Source organism: Cavia porcellus, unplaced genomic scaffold, assembly GCF_034190915.1.
Source record: "Cavia porcellus strain 051 isolate PalLab524CR breed Dunkin Hartley unplaced genomic scaffold, mCavPor4.1 scaffold_1, whole genome shotgun sequence".
Lineage (NCBI taxonomy): Eukaryota > Metazoa > Chordata > Mammalia > Rodentia > Caviidae > Cavia > Cavia porcellus.
Genome location: NW_026947484.1, coordinates 159683907 through 159710219, shown reverse-complemented (window position 1 = coordinate 159710219; position 26313 = coordinate 159683907). Strand labels below are relative to the sequence as shown.

General features: G+C 43.9%; 1 protein-coding gene across 2 annotated transcripts; it reads left to right on the top strand.

Moving 5' to 3' along the window:
- Window positions 1–1102: 1102 nt before the first annotated feature.
- Window positions 1103–26313, top strand: Cth (cystathionine gamma-lyase). 2 transcript variants are annotated; one of them, XM_013143141.3, is made up of 12 exons: window positions 1103–1405; window positions 3622–3703; window positions 5384–5479; window positions 6966–7075; window positions 8800–8931; window positions 12739–12796; window positions 13249–13326; window positions 13820–13972; window positions 19821–19942; window positions 20972–21024; window positions 25488–25620; window positions 25855–26313. In XM_013143141.3, exons 1-12 carry the CDS (start codon window positions 1238–1240, stop codon window positions 25861–25863), a joined length of 1194 nt encoding a protein of 397 aa, XP_012998595.1. In that variant the 5' UTR covers window positions 1103–1237; the 3' UTR covers window positions 25864–26313. The 2 variants fall into 2 exon arrangements, with proteins under 2 accessions (XP_012998595.1, XP_003479144.2); XM_003479096.5 differs by having other exon boundaries at window positions 25488–25626.

Here is a 26313-nt window from a genome sequence, read left to right as displayed (position 1 = left end):
CTGTTTTCCATTCTTTTGCCATTAAAAGCAGCTCATAGACATAAAGAACATTCTCACCTATCTTTGGACACATGCAGGAATTTCCTGAGTGAAATTTCCTACAAGTGAAATTTCTGAGTCATGTGAATTGAGTATTTTAAATCCTTAATAGATAATATTAAGTTGTCATCTAAGGAATGTTCTTAATTCATAAGAGTAAAAAAGATCTAATTTTAAGTATGTATGTTGGTGCCATAATTTTAAAAATCCTTTATTTCCAGGCATGGTGGCCCATACCTATAGTTCTAGCTACTTGGAAGACTAAATTGGGAGGACTGTTTGAGTTCAGCAGTTTGAGAGCAACCTGGACAAAGTAGTAAGCCCTTGTCTAAATTCAAAAAAACCAAACAAAGTGTAAGATGGAAAAAGATCTGGGCATAGTAATGCATGCTTCAGGAGGCTGAGGCAGGAGAATCGAAGTGAGTTTGAGGACATCCTGGGGGAACAGTGGAAAAGCTTTCTGGGTAAAGATTTGAGCTTCCAAGAAGGCTTCAAGGCCTTCTTGTCACCGAAGCTTTCCTTTGAGCAGGTTTGAGCAGCTGTCAGGAAGCTGTGGTGCCCTCCTCCCCAAGGTGGCTTGGGTCTTTGCCTGCGGGTCAATCAGGGACAGCCCTGGACCACTGCTGAGTCAGCTACCTGGAAGACACCGTATCTATGATTCATGAGCACCCACATCGCACATTTGGTTTTCTGACCACGGCTTGCGTCTTTTTACACTGCCCTGGGGACAAAAGCCTGGGATCAGGGGCGAGGATCAGGAGATTAGAGGAAACTGTGTGGCCTGATTTTACAAGGTTGCTCGGTTTCAACACCCACCTGGCCTTGGCCTTCGTCTACATCTTGGGCCAACCTCGTACCCGCGGGCCTCACCTCTCGCGGGGACCAAACCTCGCTGACCTGGGATGCCCCCCGAGCTTCACCTTTAGTCTCTGGGGCGCCAGGGAGACGTAAAAGCAACGCCCCTCCTCCAGCCAATGAGGAGCCAGCGCGGTGCCGGGGCCGGCCTTCATTGGTCCGTGACGGCCCCGCCCCTCAGACGCAGTTTATAAAGGTAGCTCGTGTTGCTGGGGGGTACATTGGGGCGCACTCCCGCGGGGCCATTTGGGCTCCTGTTCAGCTGCTTTGCTCCAGCCTGTCCTGACGGTCTGGTGTCATAGTGAGATCTTCGTCTCTTTCCTTTCTTTTTTTGCTGTTCATTATGCAGAAAAAAGACTCCTCCCCTGAGGGGTTCCAACCTCGCGCCCCTCATTTCGCTACGCAGGCGATCCACACGGCCCAGGATCCCGATCAGTGGAACTCTCGGGCCGTGGTGCCTCCCATCTCCCTGGCCACCACCTTCAAGCAGGACGCGCCAGGCCAGCACTCGGTGAGCCTGGCCGGGGGCCCGGCGGGGCGGGGAGGTTGGCTGGTGCGTCGGGCAGCCAGCCTGGCCTGAGAGCTCTCTGGGTCTCTTTGGGGCGCAAGTGTGGAAAGGAGCGGCTTGTGTAGCTTGTTGTAAAGTCTTAAACAGCAACTCATGTGATTTTTGGCGAACTGTCACTGCAGACACAAGAGCCAAAACTTCTTTGCATTACTTTTAGTAAAAAAGCAAATAAATAAAAAATAAAAGATGCCATAAGAAGTTCGTTTTAAAAAAAATTAAGGGTCTGATAACTCACCTAGAATTAAGATAATTCCCCAATAGCTATACTGGGTTAATAGATGAGTACCTACTGTGTGATATGTACATACTTATATATGCATAGAAAATGTTTTTGTATAGAAAGTATAGGTGTATATACAGTGTATTACATGTGGTGACTGGTTTAATCCTAAGGACCCTAGTCTGAACTATGTTCTCATTTTTCTGATGCAACAGCTGAGATTTAGGGGTGGTGCACAGCCAGTCTCAGGCTCCTAAACTCAGGAGCTGAGCTACGCTGTGGCGTGCTCCATGCCAGCCACCAGGTCACATATTACATCATGAAGCAGTGTGGCTTCTCCAGCCTGTCATAAAGGACATAGCTCTGAATCATGACTTCACCTTTTCTGAGTGTCTACCCTGATGAAACTGTCTAACCTTTCCAAGCCCTAGGCTGCTCCTGTGTAAATGAGAATAGTAATACCTACCAGCATAGGTTGTTGGTATTTGTAAAGCTACAGTGTACATGATAAACACTCAGTGATGCACTGGCATTTCACATTTATACTATTTCCATGTGATCTTCGTAAGAGTCAGTTCAGAGGGCAGGGCAGGTATTAGGAGTCTTTTATAGACAAAGAACTGACCTGGACTCATACATGACTTGTAAACCCTGTAAGAGAGCACTATGTGTTCATTGCATAGCTTTTGTTCTTGTTGCAGGCAAACCAGATGGGTCTTGGAGTATTTAAAGTTGCTGAGATTTGGAATAAATTGGTTCACTGAACTTTATAAATCTTGAGCCTTGATTAATCTTTGAAAGTCTTGAGCCTTGATTAACCTTTGAAAGGTGTTAAGTACACCTTTGTGCTCATAGACTGTGACCTTTGTTTTGGGAGGTGAAGTTGAAATGAAAATATGCATACAAAGCCTCTTCCAAGTGTACAGTGTGTCTGGTGTGCAGGTTACTGAATGTGTGGCTGTGCAAGCTTTGGCATTTAGCACAAAAGTTAATCATTCTGATACGATAGTAGTAACATAACGTTTTCAGAATAAGCAGGGATGGTTAACTCTACAAGCCGCTGTTTACTTCTCTAGAAAAATCAGTTAAGGGCACTATGGGGAATTTGAAGGGCTGCCCAAGAAACATCATTCTTTAGTTCCACTTGAAAAGCCATTGCATAGATGAGGCAATTTGCTACTGAAGTGTGCCCTGACCCCAAGGTAAATAAATATCTACAGTAAAAATTTACAGAAGGGTAGGGTCCTCTTCTGTGGTAGCTGCCATGTGAATCGTAGCATTTCCTTTCTCTGGTGGGTGACTGTGAGGAGTTCTACTAATATCAGGAGCACCTGAATCATCAACACAGGTGTCAAGAGTGATTGTGTTTTGTTATGGGCCCTATGAGTTGGGGGTGGGGAATCATAGGTCTTTTCATCAGTGTTAGGGTCCTGGGTTTTAATGCTGGCTCTCTAGGTCCTATGACATGGGCTTCACTGGCCTCAAATCAGGCTTTAAGAATTAAGTAAATCACTGTGTGAATATGGATATTGTTGTATCATATGTATAAAAGGAGTGTAATGGAAATTTTAAAAAAGTATTGTGTGAAAGGTACTTTGCCAAGAACTACTCTCATTTTTTGAGCCAGTTTGAAGAGCCAAGATCTGAGCATCCAATGTATGTAGGGTCCGTTGTGGTCTCTTCTTGTATGCTAATAGAACTTGCATCACTTACTTCTTAGGAAAGGAAACACAGAATTAGGGTTACTCTATGGCTCAGTTAATTTCCTCTGTACCCCCTAACCAGTTTGCTCTCATACTTCTAAGTCAGGAAATAAATTATAGACACTAAATAACAGAAAGTTGTTACAGTAGGATGAACTCATAGCTGCTCAAATGTCTCTGTGAGGATGCTCGTCATAAATGTGAAGCTCTTAAAATGAACTCTTCTTTTTCTTCAGGGTTTTGTGTATAGTCGCTCTGGAAATCCCACTAGGAACTGCTTGGAAAAATTAGTAGCGGTGCTGGATGAAGCTAAGTACTGTAAGTGATGTGGATGTGAACATGCCAGAGACTCAGGATGCAGATGTGAGAAAAAGATTCACTCATTTACTACCAGGAGTGGGGGAGTACACCTGTCACCCCAGCACTCTGGGAAGCTGAGGCAGGAAGATCACAAGTTTTGGGCAATTTAACAACTTAGTCATACCTTATCTCAAAATTCAAAAATCTCTAGGAAAGGAGGTAAGTATGAAAGTCTTGGGTTTAATCCCCAGAAACACACAGGGGAAAAGAAGAGGAAAATAAAAAAGTTGGGTGTGAGGGCTCACCACTCCAAACTCATGTTTTACTAAGATACTAAATACTTTGCTCGAGGTCCCTCACTTGACACTGTATGCATATGTGTAATCATCACGTAGAAATAACTAATTAGCTGGGCAAAAAGTGACACTTACTATAGTTCTCCTGAGAATTACCTGGTTATACAAAGGGGCATCTGTGAGTATAAACAGGTACAAATTCAGTTTCATCACTGTACTTAGGAGATCATACACTGTTTAATACTCTGGTTCATTCACTTGATAATTTCTGCTTAAGGATAGCAGCACCGTGCCTTGCTGTTACCAGTCCCCCTTTATGATGTGCTCCCAGAGACCAGAAATTAACTCCTGGAAACTTTGTTCTGCCACTAGGGTAGCAGACTGTTATTAAATCATCACTGTAGTCTTCATATAAATGATGCTAAATAAGGGCAGGCAATTGCAACCGTCATCTTTAAATTTATCAGATACTTCTCAATTCTGATTCTGAGTTTCTTTAAAAATGTTTCCTTCCAGCCAGGTGGGGTGGGGTATTGTTTTACTCTCAGCACTTGGAAGGCTGAGGCAGCAGGATCCTTGAGTGTTCAGAGCCAGCTTGGACTATATAACAAGACTATGTCTCAAACAAACAAATAAATTAACTAAAAATATTTTTCTTTAAAATATTTTAACAAAATGTTTCATGGATATTATATTTTATATCTGTTTTTGTTACTTTTCTGTCATTGCTGAGATAAAATACTTGACACCCAAAATTAAAGGAGGAAAGGTTTATTTAGCTCACAGTTGGTGGAGGTTTCAGTCTGTAATCAGTTATCAGGGTGGCGTGGCCCAGGGCCAGCACTTCAAGTTTGCAGCCAGAGCAAGAACAAGCCTGTTTTCCTCCCTTATATTGTAAGCAGGCTCCCCCACCCCCATGGCAGGTGTAGCACTGACACCGGCTCCCTGCTCTCCTCTTGTACAGGATGAAGATGCTTACAAAGTAAGGACCCTGGCCTCTGCTGAGTCCCTTAGTTAAACCTTGAAATTTCTCATGTTAACACAACGTATCAGCCATAACAATATCCATATAATGAATAAGTGGGTCATATTTCTGCTCTGTTCCTCAAATTCAAAAGTTAATATCTTAAAACTGTAATTTAATGGGCAATGAGCCTTTGTCTCAAGCTCTGCAAAGAATTATTTTTTGAAGTATGTTATAGAAATGTTATAACTGAGGTAGAATGAATGTAATACCAAGTTCCTGCCTACAGTGTGTGTGTGTTTATCTTCTAAAGATCACTTATTCTTGACTGAGATATCTGAGGGGCAGGAATGTGAGGTCATGTGTGTAAATATTGTGGATGGCCTTTTACCCCTAGATCTGTCTTTTTGGTTAACTCCAACTCAATTTTTATTTTAGGCTTGGCCTTTGCTTCGGGCCTAGCAGCCTCTGTGACAATTTTCCACCTGTTAAAAGCAGGAGACCATGTGGTTTGTATGGACGATGTGTATGGAGGTAGGTAACCTTACCAATCCATGTGGCATCAAATAATAATTAGGCAATGAAGCAAGCTCTGAATTACATTAGCAAGAATAGCAACAGTCTCGATTACTTATTGTCTTTCAAAAGTACGACTGGCTCAGGCTTGGCAAATGAGGATAACCAACCCTTAGGGTCTGTGCCCTTCTTGTAGGAGAGATTGTTTAAGAATCAGGCATGGTGGGACTTGTGTGTAATCCTAGCACTTGTGAAGCTGAGGCAGGAGGATTGCCATGAGTTTGAGGACAGCCTGGAATACATAGTAAATTCAAATCCAGCTGGAAGGGAAAGTAAAAAGAATTATCTGAACAAAAAGTTAAATCTCTAAGTTCCTAGAAGGAAAGGAGTTATTCTAGTGATTATTTCCTACCTCAGAAACTTGCATGTTGTTTTTATATTTTACCTGGGGTCCTCTAGTTTGTTGAACTGAAATTACAGAGATCTCTAGCCTGTAGGTATTTTTGACTACGTTATAAAAGCCTCATGACAACTAGGTCTGGCGGTATCTCAAAGATCAAAACAAAACAAAACAAACAAAAACAAAAATAAAGTCCATAAAACCTTTTTGGCCAACAAAATCCTGAGAGCTGTTGATTTTTAACAATCCTTTACATGATTTCACCTAGGGTCAATCTATATAACATCAAAAGTCCAGTTTATCTTTGGCCATTTACTTTTTTTTTTTTTTTTTTTTTTGCTGACTATCAGGACAAGTGGTTTTCCTTTAAATTTTCTAAATATAAAAAATAAAGTTGAGAACAGTTCTTATAAATTATTCTGCATTAATGATTTGTCATATTTTAAGATAAATAAAAATCCATTGGATTTACATTATCTCATTTTATTCATTAAAAGTGCTTTCAGAACCACATAACAAAAGCATCGAGAAAGCACAAAGAATAGTAACCAACTGTGTTGTTACCAGAGAATAATAGTTGACTAAACATGTATTTTGGACATTTTATCAACATTAATTTACTTTAGTTCTGAGTACTTAGAAGAAATTGCTACAGAAGTTATTAATGTTTCGGGGAGCACTGCACTTAGGGTTTGAAAACGGAGACTGGATATGTTGCTTGCTTGTTTTGGTTTTTTGAGATAGAGTCTCGCCATGTAGTTCAGGTTGGTGTTGAACTCACAACATAGTCCAGGCTGGCTTCCAGGAGTCCAGTGGTCCTCCTACCTCAGCCTCCCATGTGCTGGGATCACAAGTGTGCACCACCAGCCCTGACCAGACCTGGTATTTTCTGCATCCTGTCTCCTGTTGTGGGAATCCAGCCTGTTTTATTTTACTGGATCCTTGTTATTCTTCACTAGAACAGATAGCCACGCCACTTAACTAAAATTGCTTTCAGTTGAATTTTTATTTGTAACTGAGTTTCTTTTAACGTTCCATGTTCATAGACCTGTAACGAACGCACATTTCTTGATGCTTATCTTGTCTGATTCTGTGCTGCCTCAGGTACTAGCAGATACTTGCGGCAGGTGGCGGGTGAAGTTGGATTGAAGATTTCGTTTGTCGACTGTTCCAAAACTGAATTGCTGGAGGAAGCAATCACACCACAAACCAAGGTAACTCAGCTGGTTTTCAGTGTTGCCTGTCTTCTCTGTGTGTCTTGTTTTCATCATTTTTTCCCACCAGAGGCTAGAATTGAAACCTGAAAAACAAATTTGATTATGAACCCTTGGAAATACAGAGGCTGGTGTCTGGGTTCTGCAGGAATTAGAGACTCACGCAGGAATTCCAGAGTGAAATTCCCAACCATGATTCCGGTTCACAGCTGGTCTGTTCCTGTGGGTAAATTATCGGGCCAGAGTCTCATGGTCTTCACTGGTGAAGTGGTGACTGCCCTGGCTTCTTTAGAGAGGTGGCGGAGCTCTTTCTTGGCTTGTAGGAGGCCCCAGCTTCAGGCACCAACAACACAAGAGAACGAAAGTTTTATTTCTCCATGGAGGAGCCCCAGTCTTCACCGCGTTAGCAAGCCAGTGTGGGGAGTGGACCTCACAGCTGCCTGATGATGGGATGATAGGAAGGACGCCTGCCAGACCACAGGATACTGCCTAATGGCTTTTTCTGGGTGCCCGGGGTCCCACTGCAGTAACAGACACAGAGAATGGGCCACCAGCAGCCCTTAGCCCTGGTCTTGGGAGGCTTGCAGGCCACCAGAGGTGTTTTGTGCCTGAGTGAATAGCAGATGTGGTATTCTTTCTTCGGGTCTCATTTAAATTCTACAGGAGTGAAAAAGAAAGACCAGGATCTTTTCCAAATCCGCCCTTGCCAGCTTTTTTTTTTTTTTTTAGCGAAGGATTAACATTCAGAACTGTACTCAAGGTGATTCTGCAGTGAATGCTAAAAAGAAAATCTCTTCTCAGAGAAATAATTTCTTTACAGAGGAGCATAGGAGTTAGCGTCTAGTAATTAAAGTTGGTTGGTTTATTTATTTATGTAGTTATTTTAGTCCTGGGGAATTGAACCCAGAGTTCCCACACTGAACTACATCTCCAGTTGTCCCCCTACTTAGCTTTTTAAAAAATTTCTAGATAGGATCTCAGTCACTAAATTGCCAAGGCTGAGCTTGAATTTGTAACCCTACTGCTTCAGCCTCCCAGACAGCTGGGATTATCAGTATGCACCACCAACGATTTGTTTTCAAGGGATTTAAAAAAAAAAAAAATCATTTCGTTGTTGTTCTTTTTTTGAGACAGAGTTTCACTGTGCAGTTCAGGCTGGCCTTGAACTCTCTTTGTAGCCCAGGCTGACCTCAGACTCATAGCAACCTCCTGCCTCAGCCTCCCAAGAACTGGGATTACATGCTCGGTTTTTTAATCTTTCCTGAAAATGAAACAAAACCAAACCAGAAAAGGCAAGAAAAAGAAAAGAAAAAATACTTATTAAAATAACTAGTCTAAAAGAAGGAAGGAAATTGTGATTATATTAAACTCTGTCCAAAACACTTTATATAATGAGCCACCATGCCTGCCTCCTCTTTTTTTTTTATTTTAATGGAAACTAATAATAATAGCTCAGTGCTTTCTTACTTTGATGTCCATTATCTTATTGGATTCGAACCACTGCCAAGATAGCTATCCGAAAACCCATTATACAGATGTGGACATAGGGGAGGCAGAGGGTGAGCTACGAGCTGAGGCCAGGTGGGGATGGGATGCAAACCTTCCACTCTCCTGCTCCCTGCAATTTTGCTCTGGTGTCAGAGCCTCCCTGCTGGCTGCAGGGTATGAGGCTGGTGCTTGTAAGTGCACTTCCATCAGCTGTTCTTCCCTCCTGAACCACCCAGCTGGTGTGGCTCGAAACTCCCACCAACCCCAACTTGAAGATGGCTGACATCACGGCATGTGCACGCATCGTCCACAGGCACAAGGACGTCATCCTGGTGGTGGACAACTCCTTCATGTCGCCATATTTCCAGGTAAGTGGAGGTAGACTCACTTATGTATTTACTGTTTGGTGTGACAAGGGGACCATGGTTAGAACAGGGAGACCTAGCGAAGGTGAAGATCCTTGTCGGACTTGTGAAACCTAATCACTTAATCATACTTACTAATTACCTAATCATAATTACTAATTCAGCAGAGAAGTAAATTTGGACCTTTTCTACTATTCGTCAATGTCGAAACCTTGTTTGTCTGTGGAAACCTTGTTTGATTTCTTGTATGGTACCTTGGTGTGCGTGTGTGTGTGTGTGTGTGTGTGTGTGTGTGGTTGTTGAAGTTGAATTTAGGGTCTTGTATTTACAGTGAACTATATCCTTAACCATTTGTTTGTCTGTGTTGTTGTTTGTTTTGTTTTTTTAAGACAAGCTTTCACTATCTAATCAGGTTGACCTGGAGCTCACTATTAGCCCAGGCTGGTTTTGAACTCAGGGTGATTCTCCTGCTTCAGCCTCTGAGTGCTGGGATCACAGGCGTGCACCATGCTGGGCTTGGTTGTTTGGGTTTTTGGGATAGAGTCTCCATATAGTTCAGGCTGGCTTTAAACTCACTGTATTTCCAGGGCTTGATCCTCTTGCCTCAGCCCCCTGAGTGCTGGGACTTTAGCCTGTCCACCATGCCCGGCTCATACCTATGATTTAAAAATATGATTTAAATGAAATAATCTCAGTTTTCTTAAGATGTGTAAACCTTTGGAACATAAGGCTTGTTTCATGAGGTGTGTAAACCTTTGGAACATGATGTCATCTTGTCTCCAAAGCCTGGGAAATAGTAGATGTTTGAATTCTATCTGTGTGGTTGTAAAACAGCTTGATCACTCACACCACATGTGTTTTTATATATGTGTTGAAGGTTAGCCATGTAAAAACCTCCTTTTTTTTGAGTCAAGGTCTCGCTGTGTGGTTCATGGAAGTCCTGGTTATCCTCCTGCCTCAGTTTGCTGAATGCTGGAATTACAGCCCTGCATGCTACACATGGCTTTCTTTTCAAACTAAGTTCTTACCTGGCCAACCTGCTAAATACCTGTGAAAGGGAAAGCTCTGCTCAGGGAAGTCCCAGTTTATGTCACATGTGTTATTTTTCCATTTCTCTTCTTTCTAATTGTTCTTCCCTCTGCCCGCCCAGGCTGTGACTAACCTCTGTATTGTTGACTTCTCTGTGCCAGTAACTTATTTGAGCTAGGAGTTTCTACCTCATTGGTTTTACATTATAACTAAGAGTTTACAGTGCTCCTGTCTTATCTGTTTGGGCTGCTATGTCAAAATGAATGGGCTGGCTTATTAACAGACATGGGTGGCTTAATAGTTCTGGAGGCCAGGAAGTCCAAGGTGGAGGGACCAGGAGGTTTGGTGAAAGCAAACTTTAGGCTTAGAGATGGTGTTTCCCTGTGCCCTCGCAGAATAGAAGAACTCACATAGCACTCTGGGGCCTCTTTCTCTGTCTGTCTGTCTGTTCATCTGTCCATCTCTCTCTCCGGACTCTCACTATGTCATCCAGGTTGGCCTTGAACTCATCATGCTCCTGCCCCAGCCTCTTTGATGCTGGGTTTCCAGATGTGAGCCACCACGCCCAGCTCTCGGGGGCTTCTCCTAGGGAGCCTCTCATTCTACTCTGCCCTCAGGAGCAGAGACCCCGTGACTTTGCTGCTCAGGGTTCAGCATGCACCTCCTTTAAGGGATCTTTTCCCTACTTCTCTCCTGCACTAACCTCCCCTCAGCACAAACCCTCTGTAATCTTCCCTTCCCCTTTTCTCCTCTGCTTCCTGCACCACGGTTACTTTCTCTTTTGCTCTTTTTGTTAGATCATTTCGGAGAGTCTCTATGATCAACTTGGCTGCCGTTTCCTTTTTTGTTTTAGTATTTTTATTGTTTTGTTTTTATTAGCCCATGTTTGCGTACATAACGCACGCACTCCTTTTGTGGAGTTGGTGCCTGTGGGTAACACACCTTCTTTATTCCTCCCCTTCCTCTGCCCTCCCTTCCCATTTGCAAAATATCTTTTTGCTTCTTATGACCTATCTTTTATTTTCCTCTTTATAGAGAAGCCATGTGAAATTGAAGCTTGTGTATCTGATTTATTTCACTTAACATCGTGGTCTCAGGGTGCATCCGTTTTCTTACAGATAACTCAGTTTCTCTTTGGTGGCTGAGTAGCACTCTGCCTTTTCTTCACCTGTCATCTGCTGCTGGGCTCATGGGCTGCAACTCGGACGGGGCTGGTGTGAGCTGAGCCTTTCCGCACCCTGTTCCCCCTCCCCTGCCTCAGAGTCACCTGAGGAGTGGCCTTGTCTTTGCTCTTTCCTCCCTGCCTGCCGCACTGGCACTCTGCACCCTTTGTCTGTCTCCTTTACCCTGCAGAGCTCCTGTAGCCCCTCCTCGTCCCTGCAGACGCTTGTGGCTCAGTTCCCCACCTTCCCTCTCCTCTTTGGGTCCCAGAACTCAGGTGCTGTCTCGGCACTGCATGCACCCCCGCCCCCGCCACGGTCCCGGCCTGCTGGCTTTTAAATATGATTCGGCCTCATTTTTTTTGTATTTGCTCTCTGAGATTCTTGAAGACACTGGTTTTCCTGAGCTGGGAAAGTCTTTCCTAAGGAACTTTCCTGCGTCAGGTAAAGGATTTAGCGTGGCTCTTGGAACACAATGAGGTCAGCAGATGTGAGGAACTGTTTTTCATTTTCTCTTCGACTGCAAAGTTTACAGAGAGTTAGTGCTGGGGAGACTGCAAGTCACCTAGTTGGATGCCGTCACAGAGCACAGGCTCTGGGTCATGCCTCAGATCCCATTTCTGCATCACCCTAGAGGAAAAGGTGCCATAGCAAACTATACGGACTCCTTCCAAAACCAGACAGCGCTGGTGAGGTTAAAAACAGACAAACAAATGAACAACAAACAAACCAAAAACAGACAGGCATTTTACAAGAAAATGAGACCGGGTGCACACCTATAGTCCCGGCAATCTGGTAGGCTGAGACAGGAGGATCTCAAGTTTAACCCAGCTGCTTGATTTCACAAGACTCTTTCAAAATGGAAAACAAAAGAAATGAAAAGCGTTGAGCATGTAGCTCAGTCCTCAGGAGGGGAAAAAAAAAAAAAAGAAAGAGAAAGAGAGGGAAGGAAGGCAGAGGGAGGAAGAGAAAAGTTGGAAGAAATTGTACCTGGAAGTACGTTGATAATGCACTGTTTAGTGGTGACCTTAACTCCCTCTGTGAACACAGGTATTTTAAGACTAAAGGATTCTTATGTATGGAAATCAGGCAGGAGAAAAACCTAAACGAATTTCTATATAGGTGACTTTACACTTGCAAAACTTGTGCAATAAAGGAGCCGGTGGGGGCTCCTATCGTGATGGGCTGAGCGTGAAAAATCATGAGCACCTCGTAAAGGTTTAAAGATTAAAATCTTAAGCAGAGCAGTTCGTACCTGGTGTACCGATTGCTGAAGCGCTGAACCATCCTGCGGGTGGAACGAGGGGTCTTGATGTACCGGCCTTTGGGGACAGCTTGGAACACCAGGAGGCCTGGGTGCGTCTGTCTGTCATTTCTGTTCACCTTGTGCTTTCAGGTTCCATGTGGGGGCCAGTAGTTCACAGTTTTAATGTTTATTTGGTGAGCATCACCCAGGAAGATGCGTCCTATCAGGGATCTCTGAAAACTTCCAAGCTAGACAAATATTTGCAAAGTTCCCAACAGAGGAGGTTGGGGGAAGAATTGACAGTTGTAAGTGGGGGACAGAAACATACTTTCCAGTGGTTTCCCACGTAAAAGAAAAGCCTTCTTTGTCTTTCAGCGGCCTATGTCTCTGGGAGCTGACATTTGCATGTATTCTGCAACAAAGTACATGAACGGTAAGATGCGCCCAGCCTGCTTCCTGCGTGATCTTTTTAGGGCTGGGTAGTTAGCATAGGAGTTGACATTCTGATCCTTTTGCTTCTACCATTATGCAGGTCTTCTCTGTGATTTATGTACAAAGTAAAAGATGTATATATTTCTATTAATAAAAGGATTTAATTTATAGAAGGCAAAGCTATGGTCATGATTCAGGAGGAAAGTCTTATAATTTACTGTCAAAGATGAAGCTTTTAGCCTTGGGAAGAAATATTTAGTTCTTACAGATTTTTTTATTTTATTGCTTTAGGAATAGGTTTTACTCCTGTCAAATTCAATAAAGTTATGTAAACTTCTTTTAGAGGACTTTTCTTTTGAGAATTTTTTTCAAACACATGTTACATTTTGGAAATGAGAAAGAGAAGAAGTAACATAAATTATTCTTCTGGTGAATGGGTTTGTTTTGCTGTAGGTCACTGTGATGTCTTAATGGGCTTAGTGTCGGTGAATTCTGAAGACCTCCACAACCGACTTCGTTTCTTGCAAAATAGTGAGTAAAAGAAGCAGAGCTGATGCATGTCTGTAATCCCAGCACTCGGGAGGCTGAGGCAGGAGGCTTGCCATGAGTTTGAAGCCACTCTGGGTTACATAGTGAGTTCAAGGACAGACTGTATTACATAGACCCTGTTTGCAACCCACCCCTCCCCCAGACATCCAAAAGACTATTCATCTTCATAGTTGAAAATTTGATACTTTTGTGTTTTTACTTAGTTTACAGGAAATTCATCCCCCTCCCCCTTTGAACTTTTTTTGGTTTTGAGACAGGGTCTCGCTGTGCAGTTCAGACTGACTTTAAACTCATGAGGATCTTCCTGCTGGTTTCCTGAGACAGTGTCTCACTGTGCAGTTCAGGCTGGCCATGGGTTCATTTTGTAGCCCAGGCTGACCTTGAACTTGTAGGGATCCTCCAGCCTCAGCCTCCCAAGTACTGGGAAGATGGGTGTGCACCACACTAGCTAACCCAAAATGTGTTCACATCGTAGGTCTCGGGACGGTGCCGTCTCCTTTCGACTGTTACCTGTGCATTCGTGGCCTCAAGACGCTGCAAATCCGCATGGACAAACATTTCCAAAATGCAATGGCTGTGGCCCGGTTCCTGGAGTCCAACCCCCGAGTAGAAAAGGTTATCTACCCTGGTATGTTGGTCCAGTTTCTTTTTTCTTTCCTTTCTTTTTCTTTTTTCTTTTTGTTCTTTCTTTTTTAATACATAATCTCGCTATGTAGTCCGTGCTGGCCCCAGAGTTGCAGTAATCCTCCTGCCTCAGCCTTGAGTGCTGGATTACAACTGTCTCCTCACCTGGCTTGTTGATGTGATTTCTAAGCAGCTACACTTCTTCTGGGACTTTAAATATCATTCAGAGCTCCCTGTTCATGTGACATTTATTTATTTATCTTTTTGAGTCAGGGTTTCACTATGCAGTTCAGTCTGTCCTTGAACTCACTTTGTAGCCCAAACTGGCCTCCAACTCAAAGTGATCCTTCTGCCTCAGCCTCCCGAGTGCCGGTATTACAGGTGTGCACCACCATGTCTGGCCTCATTTATTTGTTAAGTGAGGTGTTTTCATATATATTTGGCTGCTTATTTATTATTATTTTTTTCTTACTGGTAATAGAACTCAAGGTCTTTGCACTAAGCTACATTCCCAGATCTTTTTAAATTTTTAAATTTGGAGACAGGGTCTCACTAAGCTGACAAATTGCCTGGGCTGAGCTGGAACTTGCAATCCTCCTGCCTCAGCCTCCCAGAGAGCTGGGATTCCAGGTGGGTACTACTGGGTCCCCCCTGTGCATTTAAATATGTGGCTGCGAGGCATTGTGGGGAGCAGACAGATGTGGTCTTTGCGCTAGTGAATGAATGCTTGGGAGTCAGGGCCTCGCCTTTGGTCCTCCACAATCCTGGGACGGTCTTTAGTGCTCAGGCTGTGTGCACCAATCCCAAGAGCCCACCCCTGTCCTTTGCAGGTGCTTTGTTCATGACCTCAGCGCTGGCCTCCCTTTAATCCAGAGACGTCTGTCTCACTGAGACATGGTTCTTCTGTGCCTCAACTCCCCTGAACTCTCTTTCTCTTTAAATCCCTCCCTACCTTTCAGCACCTACAGGTACTTGATAGAATTAGCAGATTTCATGTTACTTCAAAGAATTGTTTTGTACCTGACTTTAACCTGTGGTGATTTTAGGCTAACCATTTTTATAAAGATCCTTTCGAGTATCTCCCCATGTTGTCCTAGGGATCATTACTATCGGGGACCTGGCCAAGATCCTCAACCTCCAAATGAGTGTACAGTGAAGGCTTAAATAAATGAGACAAGTGGTGGGATTTTGGAGTTCCAAGAGGAACAAAACCCTCTGCAGAGTTGGAGACTCTGGGGGCTGAGACAAAGACTTCTCTGGACCGCCCGTAATTATTAGGTTTTCAGACAAAGAGAGGGGATACTGAGAAAAACACAGGAACTGAGCAGGACCTTGGGAGTCACTTCAAAGACTTCTCCAAGTAGTAAATTACGCCAATTTAGGAGAACCATCTTATCTCCACAAGGACATTTATGGTAGGAGTGGACTGCAGGAGTGAGATTCTTACAGCTGCAGTCTCTATCTGTTTAATTGATGTCTGAGCCAGGCATTCTCAGCTGTGGCCTTATCTTGCCCTCTGAGGTATCTCTGGCCTCACAGGCCACTACAGGTCTCAGCCAGGACCAGTGATTCATAGAGGTTCACTTACTATGAATCAGCTCCTGTCACCAGGGAAGGGGCAGAGGCTTAGCACAGACTCACAGAGAAACATAGAAAGCCAAAGAGTTAATTTTTTTTTTTAATTTTTTTTTTTTAATTTTTTTTTTTAATTTTATTTAAGGAGAAAAGAAAAAAAAAAGCAGAGAAAGGGTACAAGTTATACAGATTTGCAGAAAAAAAAATGAACAGTAGGAAATTACTAGTTAATGGATTACATATTGTCATCTTAGAAATAATTGTTCAAGTCACAAAATTAAAGCTTGTAAAGTGGACATTCCATCAATGATACTGCAAACAGTTCTGTTCAATGATCCAATAAAACTCTGTGATATCATATTCTATCTTATACACTTAAATATACATGCAGTTATATAGTTTAGAGCACTTTCTTTTCCTCTCTTTTGTACAATGACTATTACACATTTTGGGTTTCATTGCTCTCACGGTTCTTATTACTTTTTTGGAAGAGAGTAAAACCAAATGTGACATAACAGAACAGAATCGGTCAAGTCAAAAGGGTGGACATAATAGATAATGTGAAAACATAATACAAGGTGATCAACAATGGTTACCATAATGCCTCCCGCTATCTCTAATAGAATTGCCTATATCATTAGTTATAATACAATTGAACAAAACAGTAAAGAACAAAACCGACAAAACCAAACCATTGGAGACATTGTAGGTCTTCAAAAGTAGATAAAAGTCAACGAGAATGGACGTTATAATGAATCTCATTATCTTCTCAGCTGATGCCTAAACTTTCGAACCTGATACTATCCAGCAAAACAGAATAGGGGAACATCAGTTAAAAACCAGATGGTGAGAGTAATACAGGGCTTTAAATCGAGGTAATGGAAAGTCAAAGTGGGTTACTATAATATATCCTGTTATTTTTTTCCTTTAATTAAAAGGATAAAAATTTTTTAAAAAGTATTAAAAAAGTAAATAATGGAGTGGAGATTGAGATAAAAGAGGACATAACAACGAAACAGCACAGATCAAAACATAACCATTTAAGCAGAATAGTGTTTCACCACCAGATAATCCTGACCTAAAAGTAGTTACCATATTGTCTCTTTCCTTGAAATCCTTGAGTACAACTTCGTATACTGTAGCATTAAGTATATCAAAAACAATGTAAAACCATTTAAGGGAATGACAGCATTACAGAGTATTTAGAATCGACTAACAGAATATGAATAATGGTTTCTGTATAATCTCCTTGTCTTTACAAGGTTTTTGCTTATACTATCGTACATAATAAAATCCAGTAAGATACAACCTATTTAGACCATTGGAGACAGAAGGACAAAAGCTAGATGAGACTTCAAAACTAGATGATCTGAATCAGTATTACCTATTAAGATGTCATTTTCTCCAAAATAGCTGTTCCTATCATCCAATCTTCTCTGCCTCATTTCTGTTGAGCTCTTATTCTGTCAGTAGCTGTCAGTTTGTCTTCTTCACTTTGTTCTCTGCTCCAATAGTTGTGGCCTCCACTATTTCTGGATTCTTTGTATTTTTCTTTTTTTAGAATATCCTGCAATACTCTCTGTAGAGTTGAATTGGTGGTTGCAAATTCCCCCAGTTCCTCTTTATCCTGGAAGCACCTTGTTTTTCCATCAATTTCCAGGGACAGTTGTGCAGGATATCTCAATCTTGGCTGGAGATTATTATCTTTCAAAGCTTGAATTATTTCCCCCCACGCTCTTCGTGATTTGATGGTTTGTGCAGAGAAATCTGCTGTAATTCTGATGGGTGTTCCCTTGTAAATGATCTGTTTCTTGTCTCTGACAGCTTTTAATATTCTGTTCTTGTATTGAATTTCTGGAATTTTTATTATTATATGCCTGGGTGTTGCTCTGTTAGGGTTGTAGGTAGCTGGGGTCCTGTATGCCTCATACATCTGAGTATCTTTACCTTTTGCTAAATTAGGAAAATTCTCCTGGATTATTTCTGTGAGTAGCTTTTGTAGTTCATTTGTTTGTGTCCCTACTTCTTCTTTTATGTTCTTAATCCTTAAGTTATGGATCCTCTTATCATCTTCTTGTCTTTGTATTATTGCTGTTTGTTTCTTTGTTATTTTTAAGAAGTTTTTCATTTCATTCTCCCATATTACAATTCTGCCCTCCAGTTCAGATAGTCTGTCCTTAGTTTCTTTCAAGCTGTTATGCCAGTCTTCGATAGACTTCTTAGTTTCTTGGTAGTCCCTTTGAACCTGCTTCACGTATTCTATGCTTTCCCTGTTTTCTCCATCAAACAATTCTCCCCTCTTTTTCTGTTCTTCCATTCCACCATCTGTTTTTTCTTGGGTGGGGCTTAGCATTTCTCTAACTATTTTGCATACTTCTAGCTTCAGGTCGTTGATAACTTCATTCCTGAATTGGTCTATGAGGCTCTCTATATGGCACCTTATGTGTAATGGTGCGGTGTCTGCTATTGCCTGTTTCTCAGAATTGGGGGCCGAGGAGCCTTTCTTGTTGCTGCCTCTTCCCATATTCTCTGTTCCTTATATATGCAAGCTTATATGAGAGGCCCAGCTTCTCTCCCTGTCAGCCACAGCCTGATGGAATTGTGCCGGTTAGGTGTTCCCACTCACCGCTGCGCACCAGGCAGCCTACGTGGGGGCCCGCCCCTCCAGGCCTCCGTCAGGCTCTGGGATCTGGGTTGGGCCAGCCTACGGGGTCCGCCAGCAGCGTCACGCAGGCCAGACACTTTTCACCAATCCCGCCCGAGAGGGGAATGTGTGGCTGGAGTCGCCAGCGCGCCCTGCTCCCGCAGGACTGCTCGGGCCCAGAAAGTCCGCTGGAGTCAAACTGTGGTGGAGTGTCAGTTTCTGTCACTCACCTCGCCACAAGTCAGAACATGCCTCCCTGCCCGTCCCTCGACTCTGTTCGCATACTCCCGTTCTCAGAGTTTCCGCGCGTCTCTCTCCTTGCCGAGCCGATGTAGAGGCAGCCAGCCACCGCGCGGCGGGAAACCCAAAATCGCGGCTTCCAATGGCGCAGGGTCCAGCCTCAGCAGCGAGACTTTTCTGTTCCTGTTTTAGCACCAGGACTGCATTCCAAGTTGGTTTCTCTCAGCCGAGTTAGTTCCTGAGTCAGCAGAGCATAACTCCACCTGCTTATGTCTCTTTAGTCCGCACCATACCTGGCTTCTGAGCCTAGTTTTTCAGAGAGCCTCCGGTAGTTGCTGTTATCTGTCCGCCATGTTCTCCCGGAAGTCCAAAGAGTTAATTTTAAAACCTGCTCAGAGACACTTGGTAGTGGTCTCCTTCAGGTTACAGCTCTGCCGTCAAGGTGATGAGACTGCGAGAGCCCAGGTCCCGAGTGTGGTGTGGTACAGGCTGTTGGTCGGTGTCCATCCTTGGTGGAAGGAGGAGGACTGGAGCTGTGGCCTGCAGTTTAGCATTGTCACATCTGTCAGGCGGACATAAGCCCCGGGGCTTCAGATTCGTTCAACCATGTCTTCTTTGAGACAGAATTCTTGCTATATAAAATATTTGAGCTCACTTTGTAACCCAGGTTGGCCTTTAACTCACAGTGATCCTCCTGCCTCAGTCTCCCAAGTGCATGAGCCACCATGCCTGGCTCTCCTCTCACTTTGACCACACTCATCCCATTGTTCTTGCCATTTTCTGCATCAGCTCCCGAGCGTCTTTATAAAGTGTCACACAAAACTCAGTGAATGCTGCCACCGACTGCCATCCTGTGTAAAGACAAGGTTTTAAAAACACAACGCTCTGTCCTCTACTTCATTCACTGGATCTGGCATGGTGTGACTTCCAGCTCCTCCCCAAAATCAGAATGACCAGGAAAGGGAGGTGTTTTGGATGGATTCAGGACATCAAGGCAGCCAGGACAGAGCAGCTAAAGACCCTCAAAAGAGAGCTCTGCAGAGTTGCTGCAGGATGTGATTGGGACAGTGGGACGAATGTGCTCCAAGTGGGGGCTTCATGGCTATGAGTCTTTTATTAGAGTAAAATTTAAAAATGCAAGCCTTGTCCTGTAGTTTTTCATCACAGCTGACATTAAGCAGGAATTACAGAAGGAGGCAAGTAACAAGGGGGTCAGGGGAGGTGATGGTATGTGCAAAGGTCCTGAGACGCAAGGTGGTGAGATGCTGCTGGGGTGAAGCAGGTGGTGTGGCTGGGATGTGGACCTCACTGTCAGCCGTACTTCCTGTTTCTCTGAGGGGATATGGAAGTTATGTGCTAGCTCTAAAAGAAGACTTGTCCTCCACGATTGCAGGGCTGCCCTCTCACCCGCAGCATGAGCTGGCCAAGCGGCAGTGCATGGGCTGCTCGGGGATGATCACCTTCTTCATCAAGGGCTCTCTTCAGCATGCTGAGACCTTCCTGAAGCACCTGAAGGTACCAGCCCAGTCTTGGCTCATCTCTCCCATGAGGCTCTGCTCTTGCCAGCCGTACCCATGACCCCCTCACTACCAAGTCCACTGCGTGGAGAATGATGTAAATGGCAGTGGTTCAGCAGCCGACATTGAATGTGATCTGCCCAACTCTGCACGTCCTCCAACCAAGCAGACGGAAACAGAAAAATCCTTTTTTATTTTATTTGAGACAGGGTCTTGTTATGTGGCCCAGGCTGGCCTCAAACTCATGACAATCCTCCTGCTTCAGCCTCCCGAGTGCTGGGATTGCACGCATGTGCCAACGTACCTGGCTGGGACACAGTATTCTAATACACTGACTTTCAGATTTATTTAAAGTGAGCTCTTTTTTCAAATTAAATTCTGTCGAACCTTGGCTTTCATGCATAATTTGTTCTGGAAACCTGCTTGTAATCTGAGGCACTTGTATATCGAAATGAATTTCCTTATAAGAAATAATGGAGATTCAGATGGCTCATTCCACAGCCCAGAAATAGTCATATAAAAATGGTTATGAAGCTGGGTGTGGTGGCACACTCCTATAATCTCAGCACTCCGGACGCTGAGGCAGAATTGCTGCATGACAAACAGTGTTACTTCCTGAGTTCAAGGCCAGCCTGAACTACATGGCAAAATCCTATCTCAAAATAAACATGCAAATAATAAAATAAAATCATTTTGAAGTCTTAGCGTTCATGTCGAATACTACTTGAATAAGTTCAGAGCCAAATTAGGATAGTGTAGGAGGTTCACTTTGGCCAACGTGTGCTGTTTTAAAATTCTAAACTTAATTTGTTTAGTTGGTGAAATCTTTGCTACCAAATTTATTCTCATTTTTTCCTCGGTTTCTTGCCCAATATTTAGTTTTTTCTTGCCCAATATTTAGTTTATTCATAGTGACCGCTGCTCTCCACCCCCCTGTGCCAGGATCATTTCACTAAAAACAGTCACTCGTAGGTTTCAGGAGTTTTATTTCGCCGGAAGGTCTAAGTGTACGTTTTCTGTGTTACAGTTGTTTACTCTGGCCGAGAGCTTGGGAGGATATGAAAGTCTTGTGGAACTTCCGTAAGTGTGTTTCTATTTTCTCAGTCTTCTAACTCTAAGCCGGCTTTGGCGATTGTGTGGAAATGCAGAATGAAAAGGCGGGGGTAACCATGGAGATCTGTGTGCATCCGAGGGCCGCTTTCTTTCCTTATCTTCCCTGGGGAGGTTCCAGCAGTCAGGACAACCTAGACCTCGGACATGTCAGGTGGCCTCGGAGGGACCTTGGGCCTGCACTGGCCAAGTGTTCGCAGGGCTCCTGGGTATCGGTGACTGTGCCTCACACCCTCCTCCGTCGCGCCACGCTATCTACTGGGTGCTTCCCAGCGGCCCCTGGCTCCGGGCCTTTGGTCACCTGACCCCAATCATCCGGCTGCTTTGGGAAAGCAAGGACGCTCCCTGGGTCCTGCAGCCTGGTGGGTTATTTTAAAGATATTTAAAGATAAGGAAACTCGGATCCTGAAGATTAGATGATCGACTCAAACGTCCACCAGAATCTGTTGGCAACTTTAGATTTTTGTTTCTTAATTAAGTTTATTGGTATGTTTTAGGTGTGCGTCATGATCACATTCATGATAGGGACTGTGGACCTGTACAGGCTCTATCTCCATTCTTCTTTTTTGCTATTGCCCTTCCCTTCACTCTTCCCTCCCTATTTACAGAAGCTTCATTTCCATTTTTCCTTCTTTTGCTCTTTCTTTTCTTTCCCCTTTCTTTCCTCCTACCCCCTACCCCACCCCCTTCTCATCTGAATATTTTCCTATTTCACAGTGTCTACTGTACATTTTGGTCCTTATTGACACTTTCAGTTTCTCACACCAGAGAAATGATGTGGCACTTACATACGTGTCCAATTTATTTCAGTTAAGAGCATGGTTGCAAGGTGCATACATTTACCCAGAAATGTCTCAAGATTATCCTTCCGTATGGCTGAGCAGTACTCCACTGTCTAAAAGAATCACCTCTTTTTTATCCATTCTGCTGTGGGTGGGCATTTGGGCTGTTCCAAGGTTTAGCTTTCCCAGACTGTGCTGCTGTAAACAGGGGTGTGTGTATATTGCTGTTGCATGATGCTTTCAGTTCTTTCAGGAAGTTTTCAAGAAGGGGACTAGCTAGGTTTAAACTAGGGACCCCTAGTTATTTTTCCTTCTTTTCTTTTTTGGTCTTTTTGAGACAGGGTCTTGCTATGCAGTTTAGGTTGGCCTTAAGTCACTTTGTACCTTAGACTGGTTTCCAATTTGCAGTGATCCTCCTGCCTCAGCCTTTGGAATGCTGGTATGACAGGCATACACCACCACACCCAGCTTTAGTCCTAGTTTTTTGAGGACTCCACACTGATTTCCATGGTGTTTGTACCAGTGTACACTCTTACCTACAGTAGAGAAGAGGAAACTTCAGTTTTGAGGCTTTCACATCAAAAATAGTGAGGGGAAGTAACAGGAGCCTGCATTTCCTTCCTTCATTAAAATTTCCATTTCTTATCCGTAAGATGGGGGTAAGGATTAAAGTATCGGGTATCGTTTATTGGGGTGACTGGTCCGCCAAGTTTCCCTGGCTGGGTCTTGCCTGTACTGAACGTTGCTGTGCCTCTCTTGTAGCTATTGTGATGTTAAGTTAGCCTCCTTACCTCACACTTTTCATCTGTCGCACACAAACGTGACTCATCCTTGTTTTAATTTTCACACATGTTTGTGCCACACCTGCGGCCCAGAAGCAGGGTGCCAAAGCCAGCTCAGGGATTACTAAGGTCTCGGCCTCTCCTGTCTTTGCTGTGGCTTATGGGAACAGTGTTGCAGAGATATCACTCAGGTACGCAGAGTCGCCAGTCTTCCGAGGAGATGCCTGCTAGTGAGGCTGAGAGCACCAGAGGGCATACTCAGCTCGCTGAGGCGTGGGTTTTATGGTAGTGAAATACACAGTATGTGAAGAGCTCGCTGCTGACAAGCAGATGCTTCCTGATTCGCTGAGGCATTTGGTTTGGAGTTGCTGGCCCTGAGACCTTGCAGGACTGAGGCAGGGCCGAGGGAACCGAGGTCAGGGCTGTGTGTGGTGGCTGTCGGTTCCGTGTCTGCCTGCTCTGCTGTGGCCGGGTCAGCACTGCAGTGACCAGTGGGATGTGGTCCCACCAGTGTGCAGTGACCAGTGCGTGACTGAGCCAGGCTCCTGGTCCAGGGCATGGAGTCCCTCCAGCCTTGGCCCTGGTCATTCCTCGATCGCCTTCCCTAGAGCTCATGTTAAGTGCCCAGTTTAATAAACATCAATTACCACTGCAAATTACACTTCCCTGGGTAGCTTTATATTCCGGGTACTTGTAAGTGCTTTCCATAAATGCTTTCAGTTCATACCCGTGACTGAACTTTTAAGATGGATGGTGTCATATTACATTTTATGCATTTTTTAGCATGTTAATTTTTTTAATTTTAAAAAACCCAGTTTTTATGAGTCTGTGTTTGCAGGACCTAATGTCTGCCTCTTGTGTGGAGCTGGCCCAGGCGCACAATGCATCTTCGCTCCCTCTGCCTCTTGTTTTTCTTTCCCCTCCAGCTCTGGATCCTGTTCCATTTAAGGAAGGTCAAGCTCCCTAATTCCTGTTGCATAGCTTTCATTTTGCTTTTTGTTTATAATTCGGCTTTCTTCTAAGAGAAACCATGCAACATGTTATTTATTTTAATATTATTGTTATTTTTGTTTTTTTAGGGTAGGTGAGACTTGCCTTGTACCTGTCCCTGTGGCTCGCCTTGAACTTGTGGCAGTTCTCCTGCCTCAACTTCTCAAGTGCTGGTGTGCACCATCACGCCTGGCTGCTCATGTGACTTTTTTTATTTTAATAACATGAGTCAGCAGGAGTACCTGCCTCATGGTGAACACACAGCAGGTTCTGTTATTATTTCAGATATGGAGATAGGCATGGAAGACAGGAAGCTTCAGCCAGGCACCAGGCCAGCATGTGGCAGGAACAGCAATCACCCCCAGGTTCCCAGGACTCCTAGACTAAGTTCGTGTCTGGAGGAGGATGTTTATGTGGAAACCTTTACTGGAGTGAGGGAAGGAGACGCCCCCTTACCCAGACCACCTCTGAAGCCCCTCGGGTCTGCAGGGAGATGGGAGAAGGCATTTGGAGCACTGACCTCGGTGCACAGGGAACGGGAAGAGGTTGGGGCTGAGCAGCCTCTCGGTGTCTCTGCCATGGTGCCTCAGTCACCGGAGCACCGACTTCCTCTGGCTCTAGCACTCCTCTGGCCCATCCTTCCTTGGAGGGCTCTGTGCATTACTCTGGTTTGTGAACTGCCCTAGCCTTTAGCTCTTGGATTGTTATCCAAATACCGCATCATGCTTGGTTTCCAGTTTTTACTGTAGTGCCAGTGCAGAGTAGGGGCTTTACGTTTACACGTGTTGACAGAAATGATGAGCTGCTTGTTAGCTTGAAGAATTCTTCAGGGCTGCTAAGTCCTGGGTTACATGTGCTGGGGTTGTGTTTTTTCCATTCCAGGAATTGAACTCATGACCTCACACTTGCTAGTCGGGCGCTGTGCCACTGAGCTGTATCCCCGCCCCGGTGCTGGGATTCTTGAGGCTTAGTGGTTGATAAGAGTGGCTCATCTTCCTGTCATCCTCCTCAGAAGGGGCAGCTCCGGATTCATTCACCGAGTCAGATGGAATTAACTCTGCAGGCCTTTGCCCCAGAGGCCACTTAAAAGCAGTGCTGCATGGATTACATAACTCCCTGCCAGGGCCTCATTCATCCTGACTAATATTCTTATCTATGCAATGTGATCAAAAAATACACCCAATTATTATAAACTTTAAAACTTATTATGCTAAAGGTCACATTGCCATTAATCCCTTCCAAAATCTTCCCCTCACTGGGAGCACACGGATCCCATGGTTCTGGCCACGGTGCCAGGCCTGGAAAACAGATGGACATTACTTTGGTCATGTTTTCACAAGGCTGTCTTTCTGGTGGCTGGTGCATGGCATTCATCGTATTTCTGATCACACCTTGTAAAGGCACTCAGGAAAGTGGACTTTCCAGAGCTGCTTCAGAAAGTGGCAAGAAAGATAGGATTCCTGTGCTCAAAGCGAGAGGGAAAATCTGAAGGAGACTCAGGGTGATGTGTCTTTACTGTGATATTTTAAATAGTTTAAACAGTCCCTGTATATTCTGATCAAACCCCATACAAGCTGGAGCTTAGTATTTCCTTCCTGGACGGAGGTGCTTGCCGGGTACCTCCAGTGCTGGGATTGAGTATACCTTACCACTGGTATAAACAGAATTTTAAAGTCTTGGTTTGCTTTTAAACTTACGATCAGAGAAGTTTCATTGTTATTTTGTTTGCTTTGGTTTTTGCACATGAAAAATTATACAGGTATGAAAAACTTGATGTTTGGAAGCAAAAAACCAGTGACTGTAATTACAATAGATGAGAGTGAAATCTGTCTTCTCTGGCACAAGATAGTAATCAAAATCTGCTCACATCTTCTTCCAGGGCAATCATGACCCATGCATCCGTGCCTAGGAAGGACAGAGAGATCCTTGGAATTAGCGACACGCTGATTCGAATCTCGGTAGGCTTAGAGGATGAAAAAGACCTCCTGGAAGATCTGGACCAAGCTCTGAAGGTGGCAGTAAGTTTCATTTCCCTCTGTCTCTCCCTCTCCCTCTGTCTCAGATCCTGGGGTGGGAGATCCTTGTATTTACTCTGAAGTCTAGAAGTTCTCTTCCTGCTGTGCACAGCACAGGTAAATGTGCAGGAGATTCGGTCACAGTGTAGATGTGCGGATTGATAGCATTCAGAGTAGACTCCTTCGCCTGAAAATGTACTAAAATACTTCTCTTGTGTACTGTTAATACAGCACCCTTAAACTGGAAGTCCCAAGTGGATTCCAGAGCTGCTTCCTGAACAGATCGAATCTTCTGGATAATTGAATGGACATGAGTGAGGCGTTGCGGAATTTTCAAGTGCACACTGTCCGCAGCTGTAACCATGTTGGGATTGTTCCCTTAGAAACGGTTTCCTGTATATCTCTTTGTAACCCAGAGATCGACTCTGTGAATATCTTTCTGTTCATTTTGCTACATTTCTGCTTCAGGAGGAAGGGAGATTTGTGCTGCTTTGGGGGTTTGGGGTCTTTTTTTTTTCATGGCCCAGGATTTACTTTGATCATGTTTACAATATAATGGTGATTTGCTTTGTAAAGTTAAATTAATAAATGATATTTCTTAAATCAGGCCTGATTTTTGCACACTGTTGAAGAATGTTGAAAACAATTGTTTTGCATTACCATATGCCACAAATAAATACTTGACAAGTC